The sequence below is a fragment of the Aphidius gifuensis genome, linkage group LG1 (assembly GCF_014905175.1).
Source record: "Aphidius gifuensis isolate YNYX2018 linkage group LG1, ASM1490517v1, whole genome shotgun sequence".
NCBI classification, from domain to species: domain Eukaryota; kingdom Metazoa; phylum Arthropoda; class Insecta; order Hymenoptera; family Braconidae; genus Aphidius; species Aphidius gifuensis.
In genome coordinates, this window is record NC_057788.1 from 10,916,521 (window position 1) to 10,927,362 (window position 10,842).

At 24.5% G+C, this 10,842-nt stretch overlaps 1 protein-coding gene across 1 annotated transcript; it reads right to left on the reverse strand.

The window, feature by feature from the left end:
- Positions 1–9,372: 9,372 nt before the first annotated feature.
- LOC122850236 (serine protease inhibitor-like) lies at positions 9,373–10,528 on the reverse strand. Its single transcript, XM_044149391.1, has 5 exons — positions 10,471–10,528; positions 10,077–10,291; positions 9,806–10,000; positions 9,579–9,717; positions 9,373–9,503 (listed from the first exon to the last, which is right to left on the reverse strand). The coding sequence occupies exons 1-5, from the start codon at positions 10,526–10,528 to the stop codon at positions 9,373–9,375; spliced, it is 738 nt and encodes a 245-aa protein (XP_044005326.1).
- Between the last annotated feature and the right edge of the window lie 314 nt (positions 10,529–10,842).

The window sequence follows — 10,842 nt, forward strand, 5'->3', positions numbered from 1 at the left end:
TTATATTTTATTTTACAGAGGTGGGATGTAATAAAATATACTTTATCATGAAGTCAAGATTGTTTATTTAAATGAATAATCATGGTGAATTCAGGATAAAGTCAATCGTGACTTCATGATAAAGCATATTTTTTTACACCTCAATTTTTTTTTGCTACTTTCGAAGCATCTTCACAGATATACTTTTCAAAAATATATCCGTCATATACCATTGTAAGTAAGTATACTTATGTATATCTACACACACTAGAGACTACTCACACTATATACGCGGTAATTACATTTTTATTGCTTAAGCAATCACCAACTTTTTTGATGCATCAATTGAGATGTAAATTAAAGATCTTGATGAGCCCTAGAGCCTTCGATAAATATAAAAATTTTAGGTTTTTTATTTAGTCTAAAAATGACGAAAGAATACTTGAACTTCTTTAAACATTCCAGAGAATCAAGTACATAACTTATAATTTAAATAATTCAACGTTGTTAATATTTTTTGGAATCAAATTCGTTTATTTATTTAAAAAAAAATAAAAACACAAATACGGAGTACAGCGGAGTAAATCGGAGATACACGGTGAAAATTGAAAGCAACAGAAAGAAAAATAACGGAGAAGTATCGAAGAAAAGCGGAGAAAAGTTTTGGCCAGGGGATGCAAAGATTTTCTCTAGGGTTGTAATTTTTTGAAAATATCTTTTGAAATTTTTATATTCAATTTTTCTAATAATACGTGGTCATATTCATTTACTAAAACTACAATACTACTGGCATTTTGACACACCACTTTCTGCTGACTGGTGTATCTATTTCAAGTGCTTCGATTTGATTATAGTATCTTCGGTCATTATTATAACAGAAAAATTCTCTGTTCTTTTTAGTTTTCTTGTTCCTCTTAATTTACTCGCATGAATCAACTGCTATAATTTGAATATACTTTAAATTTACTTTATATATTTGACGAAAATATATAAATTAAATTTATTCTATATCCAAATTTTATATATATTTTATGAAATTTCAAATAAAAAAAGAGAAAGAAAAAATAAAGAAATATATCATTCACAATGCAATTATATATTTTAATTTTCAATTATAATATGAGATAAATTTTTTTTTTCCAATAAAAGTTTTTTTTAGTCTATTCAGTTTCAAGAAAAAATTTATCATATATTAAAACTCTACTAGATACACTGCAAGAGAACCTCTATTAATTCTTCAAGCCCTATATCTATTAATAATTTAAAATTCAAATATTTCATAGCATATTGTGATAATGATATCAATTTTCCTAATTTTTCCTTTTTTTTTCCATATACATCCCTTTATAAATTTATATAAACAGACTGTTTTAATATTTTTTTAAACGTTGAACGCTGTAATTAAAAAGAAATTTCTTATCAATTTTTTTTTTTTTTTTATTATATTATGTTTGACAAAAATTCGTTCTTTTTTGTATGATAAAATGTTTTATGTCAAAGCAATTTTCAATCCATCATTGATGGCATGTGGAGCTCATTATTTATCAGTGTAAATTGAAATAAAATAATTTTTTTGTCGCATCAAAATATTCAATTTATAGATAATAATAATAAATAATATTCATTTTAATTGTATATACCATATACCTATACTATATTTTATACCAGTTTTATATCAGTTATCAATTTTGTCCTGGATAAAATTTTCTATTTCTACTTTAAATATTTACTTTTCATTTATTTTATTATGATTCATTATTATGACAAAAAAAAATTTAATTTTAATGGTAATGTTTGTATATGACAATATTAATGTGTCATTAACTTTTTCATTATTCTGTGTTTGTAAAAAAATAAAAAATTCATAAATAAGGATAAGTATTTATTCAGTTTAGAAAATTATAAGTCATAAAAGTCATAAAATTTTCGCCTCAACTTGGTTAAAATTATAATTTAAAAAAACAAAAATAATCAACATGAAAATTGGGCAATTTATTATACAATTACAAAATTGTTAAACAATTAACATATCAGATATAAATACGGAAAAATTGTTTTATCAAATCTAAAAAAGCTTTGTTTTTATACTTTTTAAATTTTCGAAATTAATAAACAATTGCTAGTCTTATTAAATCATTATCAGAATGTTTTTAAAAATTTTATATGTACTTTTTTTCACAAATTTTTCATTCAACATATAATGTCATTTGAAGAAAAATTATTATGCATGTCAATCGTTATTTCTGTAAAATTTATTATACACGATAAAATTGTTGTTTTTTTTTTTTTCATTATGAAAATATTCAATGAAACATGTCAAAAAGTTTCTCAATATATAAATTTTTTACTCACAATATATTTATACTGACACGAAAAAAATGAAAATTCTTTAATTGATAATGAGGTAAAATTAAATTTTTATATACATGTATATCATTACGTGACATCTTATGCTAAAGAACATTATGACATAAGGCATTATTAGCAGCTATAGAAAACAGTCAAGCCAGAGCTTTCACTAGTAAGTGTTTTATGTCGACTATATAGTTGCGGCGTGAATGTATGAGTACAAACAAACAGGTCCAAGAACTTAGTAGACAACACAATAAGACGATTAGTGATACTTTGTACGCGCTTTCGAAACCTGAGTTAGACATTATATCCTTTCATCTGTCTCGATCTCCCTACGTCTTATTATTATTAATAATGTTGTTATTGTTGTGTTATATTATATTAACCTCGAAGTTGACAGCTTACCTTTTTTTTATTTAATTTAATTAAATAGTTTAATACTTTTTTTGCATGTAAAAATAAATGAGTATTATTCGTTTAATAATTATATCACTTTCTTTTCTATCCGTTATATTTATACTACTTGCTTTATCTCAGTTTTTTTTTTTTTTCTAATATTCTTTTAATCTGCAACTTTCTCGCTTTTAAAATAACAAAAATTTTATAGAAAAAAATCCGATTATTTCTTTTATTTAATTATTTTCAGTAAGTAATTGTTGATTTTTTATTTTTTAATTTGTACATTAATTTTTAAAATTTATTTGACAAACAAGTTTGCATTTTAATCAGCTTGTTGCAGAAAAAAAAAACAGTCAAAAAAGTCGTAGACTTATTTGTATGATAAAATTCTAAAATTTATATTTAAAATCAACATCATGAATAATCCCATATTTATGGACTATTTTTATTCTATAATTGTTGATTTTTTGCAGATTAATTTTAAACATTTATCGCATAAATAAATCTGCATTACCTATATGTGATCATCCAAAGTCTTTTTTCATTAAAAAAAACATCTTGGTAATATAAATGAATGCTTTAATGGATGTTTATATTACAAAACTGTTTACATCTCAAACAAGGCATCTCATATTAAATTGATAAAACCCTTTAAAAAAAAAAATTTATTTTGTAATTAAAAAATAGCAATTAATTTAAATTATAGCTGTAATAATATTTTATTTATTATTATTCTTATTAAACACCACTTTTTACATAAAGCTTAGCTTCAATCACAGGTGATGCGTGCGCACGTGCCCTTGATGCAAATAAATTTGAATGTAAAAAAAATATCTACAAATAAAATTTAACATAAGCATGAGAAAAATATTATTTTCACCTTATTTTTAGTGTCACAAATAATTGTTAATTTCCCACCGTTATTAATTATTAATGCTTGTATTAATTATCTTGTTATAATTCCCAATGAAAATTTTTACTAGAATTATTAGTTGATATATGTAGACAGCTGTCCCTAGAGGCAAAACAGAAGTATCATTATTTATTACACAAGAAATATATACCTTGCTTCCTAGTTTTGCATCAATAATTTTAATTTCAATTTCTAAACTCCAATTTTTTAGTTTAATATATTTTTTATTTTACAAAACAAACAGGAATTATAATCTATCAATATAAAGAATCTTTTTTGCAAACAAGTTTATTTTTCAGTGCACATATATGTATATGTATTTTTAAAAATTTTTCACAACAGTAAAAATAAAATTTTTCAATTAAATATTCACGACAATCTAAAGTATATCGATATAAAATTTAGCATATGAACAAAACTCTAAAAAAAAAAAATATTATACTCGTTCGCTTTTTTTGCTTTGAATCTATATACAAACAAGTTGAATATGTTGATCAATAAATCATAGAAGAATCATCCCTTAAATATTATATATATGTACAAATGAATATGTATTATGTGACCCCCTCTCCTTGTCTGCCCCTTGTCCCGTTGCATAAAAAAAAACCCCCCTTATAAAGTCAAAAAAGTGAGCATCTTTTGAAGCCCTATATATGTTTGAAAAAAAAAAAAAAAAAGAGATAAACATACACGCGTGTCAGTGTCCCACGTGAACATGCAAATATCTTTCCACAATAAAACCACCAACCCCTTATCTATTTGTTGTAAAGCAAGTTTTGTTCTCGGTTCTGTCTCGCGTCTTCTCACTCTTCAAAAGTGTGCATATGTATAGTCATCATATACACATATATATAAATGAAACTGTGCGGCCACAATAACGAGCTCAGATGAGTATAACAAAGAGAGCAAATGGTAAAAAAATATTCAACGAATCATTTGCATATCTAAATAATCGAACTCGCATGTGTGTCCTATCGTTTGGAACGACGAAGGTGGTGAAGGTATATATATAAAAGGGTGCCGATTGTGAGGGTGAGAAGAGAAGAGGAGAGAAAACTTAAGGGATAAAAAAAAAAAGAATAAAGCGGGTGTGTGTTGGAATCTTTTATACATATTTGCATTGCAAATAATCTTTCTTGGACCAACTAGTCCAAGTTGCAACAGAAGCAACAGCAATCGGGTTCCTTGAACCAGATACGATGGCTTGTTTCTCCAGCCAGTACCATGAATCTAGATCTATCTGCAGTTTGCTTTTAATTCCAACTCAACGAGAACGTCATTGATTGTCGATTGAAAAATATATAAATAATAATAAAATATATAAAAAGAATCAAACAACACTCCAGTTTATTCACCCCTTTTTTTTACCTTTATCATATATTATTCTTTGGATATTTTGATTTGCATGCTCATTTTTCTTCCTTTCTAAATCATTACTCTCCCTTATGTTCCATATACATATTTTTGCTTTTTACATTTTTCGATCGTTTTTTTTTTGCAGCCAGTATTTGCAGCCCCAAACTCAGGTCAAAATTTATATAATATATACAAAATAATCAATAGCCAGCTGGCAATGAAAATGCAGCTTGACATTACGACACCAATCTCTTGACGATTTATCGGTTAATTTGCATATTCGTGTAATCGCTAAAGTATCAAATAACTTAAAAAAGGTTTCACTTGTATTGACATCAGATGACTTACGAATAAACCTTTTCAAATAGACAATCAAATATATATATCGACGAGACAATTTATATACAACTGGCTGACTGACTGACTGACTGACTGACTCGACCCAAGTTGACAATAATATATACAGCACGCGCTCGTATTCATGCGTTATTCGATTATGTTACAGATACATACTCCAGGTATTCTCAGAAATATTTCAAACTACATATATATATTTTATATTATCTTATGTTTTAAACAACATACACTCTGTTCCCTATTTACAACATCTGGAATACAAACGCATGCAAGTAACGCATTCACACTCTCGTTTATGTACAAAAGTAATTTACATTACTTGGATCAAATATTATATATACTCTACAGTTGTGTTAGTAGCCTCGACACACGCAACATGTTGTTGAAGCTCATGGCATATATGCATGTGACTTAATTGATTAACTTCACTGGAATATTTTTTCTAGTGGACGAATTATAAATTTACCAATTTATTACAATTATTGATTAAATATCTTTTTTAAATATGGAAACATTTATGAGCGGTAAAAATCCATATTTTTTAAATATTTTTTGATTGTTTTTTGACGAAGAAAAATAGGTGAATTTTTATCCACAATTTCTTCAAAATTAATCCAGTTTTTCCTGATTATAAAAACGAGAAATAAAGCCTTGCCTTGACTCATTTAATTAATTCTCGCATTTATAACAATGAATAATAATTTATCATTAATTAATTAATTTATGTTGTTTACCCATTGCTGAGTGACAATTTTTGTATTTTTTTTTTTGTGACGTGGCTTAACCCAAGTGAAAAAAATATATTTATTGGAAATATAAAATAAATTTAATTTATATTTAAAATATATGTGAATTAAATTTGATTAATGTTTTAAAAAATATAAATTAAATTTAATTTACATGTAATTTATATTTAATTCATATGTAATCTATATCTATACAAAAAGTAAATTTATTTCATATTTTTGAAAAATATAAATTAAATTTGAAGTACATCCAAATTTTTTTTTTGCAATGTCGAAAAAAAAAAAATTTTAAGTAAATTTATTTTATGTTTTGAAAAAATATAAAATACATTTACTTTTTGTATAGATATAGATTACATATGAATTAAATGTAAATTACATGTAAATTAAATTTAATTTATATTTTTTAAAACATTAATTAAATTTAATTCACATATATTTTAAATATAAATTAAATTTGTTTTATATTTCCAATAAATATATTTTTTTCACTTGGGAATAGCTAGATTAAAATCAATAAATTCAATAAATGTAAAAAAATGTGCATTTATAAATAATTGTTATCATTGATAACTTATCAAAAATATTTATTAATATTTAAAAAATATGTAGTATACGTTCACCTCGAATTAAAAAATTAATTTTTTACAGCCAGATTTAATTATTTCGAAAATTGTTTGTTAAATATCTGGACATGTTGTAGATATTATTCAAATAATATTAATAAATATTAATTAAAAATGAAATACATATAAAGAAATTATGAGAAGAATTTTTTTTTTTAATTTTTTTTAAATAAATAATTGTATTAATCCATAAATAACTACTTATAATTATCCTATTATAAAAAGAAGAAAAGTAACGGCGGTCATTTCTTCTGTGATTGGTTGTTTTGTTTCCCTAGATTGATATTATTTTTTTCTCTCTCTCTCTTTATTTTAATTAATAAAATAAATTTATTATTCTGTTTCTTCGTCTGTTTTTTCTAAATTTTTTTTTTTTTTATTAATTTTATAATATTGTGGTTGGCAACAATTGCTGTGGGGTCAAGTATTCTATCTCTGTTTTTTTAATAATATAAAATAAACTTATTATCCTGTTTTTTTCGTCTTTTTTTTAGGTGCGTAAACTAACCATGCATAAGTTCTAGAAAAATTTCCTAGGATACTTATTAGAAGTGTCTTAATTTGCACTATTTTGTACCGTAAATGTTTTAATTTGTATCTCAAAATTAAAGGGTGGTGAGAGGGTTAAAAATCTACTTTTTTTTCGGTGAATTAGGGGGGGGGGGGAAATTACTACAAACGCATAATAATTTGTACCTAAAAAATGACAAAAAAAAAACTATTTGATCCAAAATGTTAATTGACAATTTATTTATTTATTCAATTCATACATGCCCTACATGCAATTCATATACAATTGCATATCTGCTTTAATAATCAACATATTTTGATGTTTTTTTTCCAAAGTAAAGAGTAAGTTGTGCTTTAATTTGTACCATTAAATTTAAAATAAAAAAAAAATTATTTAAAAATATTTATTTTTGGAAGCAGTATAGAAACATTTTGGAGTAAATATTTGTTGTTATTTTTGACGTCCAAATTTCGGGCTTGGTGGTACAAATTAGTACGAATTATTTTGTGTTTGTATTAATTTTTTTTCCCCCTAAGCCATCTAAAAAAAAAGTAGATTTTTAACCCTTCCTCCACTATTTAATTTTGAGATAAAAATTAAAACAATTACAGTACAAAATAGTACCAATTGAGACGCTTATAATGAGTATCCTAGAAAATTTTTCTAGGACTTATGCAGGCTAGGTTCACGCACTCTTGTCTTTTTTCTTTTTTTTTTTTTTAAACTTTAAGAGGCAGAGAGTCATGTTAACTAGTATTATAAAAAAAAACAGTTGTCATTGATAATTATGAGAGAGATAGATAGAATTTGTAAGAGTGTGTTAAATTATCATTTAAAAAAAAAAAAATAATAAAAATAGGTATCAGGAATTCGAGGCAAATAGAATCCGGCGCAGATCAGGTGCTTTAGATCACTTGGTCTATGCTAGATTATATTTGCCCAAAATGCCAGAAGACTCACTCATGTATTGTAAATATTGATATTATTGAGAACATTGAATCATAGTATACGATTTTAAAAATAAATGGAAGAAATTTGAGTTTTGAACTCGAGACCACAAGCACTGTAGGCAGGGCTCTTTCCGACTTAACCATATCAAGCTCACTCGATGAACTATGAGGAAAAAAATTATACTTAATTATTATTGATTTGAAAAAAAATTCAACTTTAATTTTAGTTATTTAATATGCCATTGCATTTATCCTCTCTAAATAAAAATAAATAAAATACAACAAAACGTATTGTGTTGATCTCGTATGAAAAAAGCAAGAAAAGTCTGAGAAAATGTTTAAAAATAATTTTTAGTTTAAAAATTAATTTCATCGATAGAAAATTTGTTGATTGTATAAATTATAATAAATAATAAATATTTCAATAGGATATAAATAAATGAAATATTTTTATTTTTATAATTTTTCATTTTGAAAAGATCACCTGTTATAACTTTCAGATTAAAAAATATCTGTTCAATCATTTTTCAAATAAATTTATTCTTCTTTTAAAAATCTTATTCAGTCATGATTTCTTGACAGATCATTCTATGCCTGTATGCATTCAAAAGAAACACCATGATACCCGCCGATTGCTATCAATACTACACGATCAAGCATTTGTATTTTAATAATAATCATATTATACCAATACACATATAAGTATATATAAAATCAAGAATGTGACTTGCCTATATTATGTGCTACAGTTATATACAGAGTGTATAAAAATAAAAAACATATTTTAATTTAATCAAAAATATACAGGCTTAATTGAAAATTATTTGTTACGAAAGTTGCTTTGTATATAAAAGGGTTTACATTAAGATATTTTACAAAGGCGAATATCAATTGAATTTACTCAAATTTTTATAATAAAAAAAAATATTTGTTTATCGATAGTGTTTTTTAATTTAATAAATACCTTAAGGTAAAAAAATAGAATTCTATCTATTTTCTATTTTCATTCTTTTCGTCCAAAAAAAAAATCAAAATATATAGATACATTTAAAAGATTTTTATTATTTTTAAACTGATTTATTTACTTTCAATTAATATTACATTTTTTGACATTTATATAATTTATTATCAGAAATAACCTTGATAATTAAACAATACAAAATAAGGATTCAAATGGAATTTTCTATTTTAAAGTTGGGTCGTTGACATATCCTGTAAAAAGAATAACACGTTGAGTTGCCAAAAGAAAAAGAAACGGGCGGTTTACTTGCATTTGAAGAGGGAATGAAAGCATTCTTCTTTCAACTTCAATTCCTGTAAAAAATTTATCAAATTTATCAAACTTATCAAATTTATTAAATTAACTATTACAAACAAAAAAAGTAATACCAGTCAGCGAAGCAGCTTCAGTGCCATCTTCATTTATTTCGATAATTGCTTGTTGTATAACTTTACTGATAGAAATTTTATTTTGTTTAGTGATTGCACTAAAATTGGCATTTGATGTAAATGCATCTTTGATTCCCATCTTTACCAAAAATGATTTATTTATAAATTATAATAAAAGAATAAAGTAAAAATTAACTGAGTTGAAAAAAAATAATAGATATACATACTTCTTGCAAGTGGTCATTGAGTAATAATTTTTTTTTAATTATAAATTTTGGTAAAGTTAAATCAATTTCTGATGTAGTAGTTGGATATAAAGACTCAAATGTTACAGTATTCAATTTATTTTGAATATTGGTCAATGTTTGATTCTCAATGGGTAAAATAATAATCATATCCATTGGATCACAGCCATCTGCTACCTATATATTTAACAATTACAATAAAATTCTAGTATTGTTTTCTAGTATTATTTTAGATGACAATTTATAATTTTACCTGATAAGGAAGACGAACAATTTGAGCATCAAGTTTTCTATGAGTTTTATAATATATCCCACCAGTTACTTGCATTGTTGGAACGTCTTTTTGAGTATTGTTATCAACATAGAACGTTTTGTTGGCTGTTTGAGCTCTATCAAATCTATTTTTCCATGCTCCTTTAAAGTATAATGCGTTGAGGAGAAAAATATAGGTATTCTCACCAATGTCACCTGCAAAAAAAAAAAAACAATGTATCACATGATAATTATAATTTCTAGTTCAAATATTTCTTCAGATTTTTTTTCTTTAACTTTTTACGTAATTGAAACTTTCAAAAAATCTACAGAAAAATTTTTTCACCACAAACCATTTTTGAAAGAAAAAAAACATATAAAAACCGTAAACTCACCAGGTTGAAGAAAATTTTTGATTTTATTATTTGTTTGTTTTTTAACCCAATGATTCATAACTTTTGATGAATTAGTAGCATTTTCAAAATTCAAGGATTCAAATATTTCTTTTGCATTTTTTTTATTTAAAATGTCAACAGTATTATCTTTAAATTTTTTACGTATTGTATAGTTTTCATTGATGTATATTTTATTTGCCATTTTCAAAATGTTTTTATCCCACTTCTATAAATATATAAAAAAAAAAATTTGTTATCTATTGTATTTTTTTTCTTTTACTTTTAAATAATAATTCTCACCGATGTGAAATCAAGACTGCCATGTTTAAAGGTATCTGCTGGTTTAATATGTAAAGCTTTTTCAAATTGACG

Coding starts and splice junctions, on each gene's coding strand:
- LOC122850236 (XM_044149391.1), bottom strand. CDS start 10,528: ATGAATCATTGGGTTAAAAAACAAACAAATAATAAAATCAAAAATTTT. Junction 10,001..10,076: donor TTGTTCGTCTTCCTTATCAG/GTAAAATTATAA, acceptor TTAAATATATAG/GTAGCAGATGGCTGTGATCC. Junction 9,504..9,578: donor TGAAGCTGCTTCGCTGACTG/GTATTACTTTTT, acceptor AATTTTTTACAG/GAATTGAAGTTGAAAGAAGA.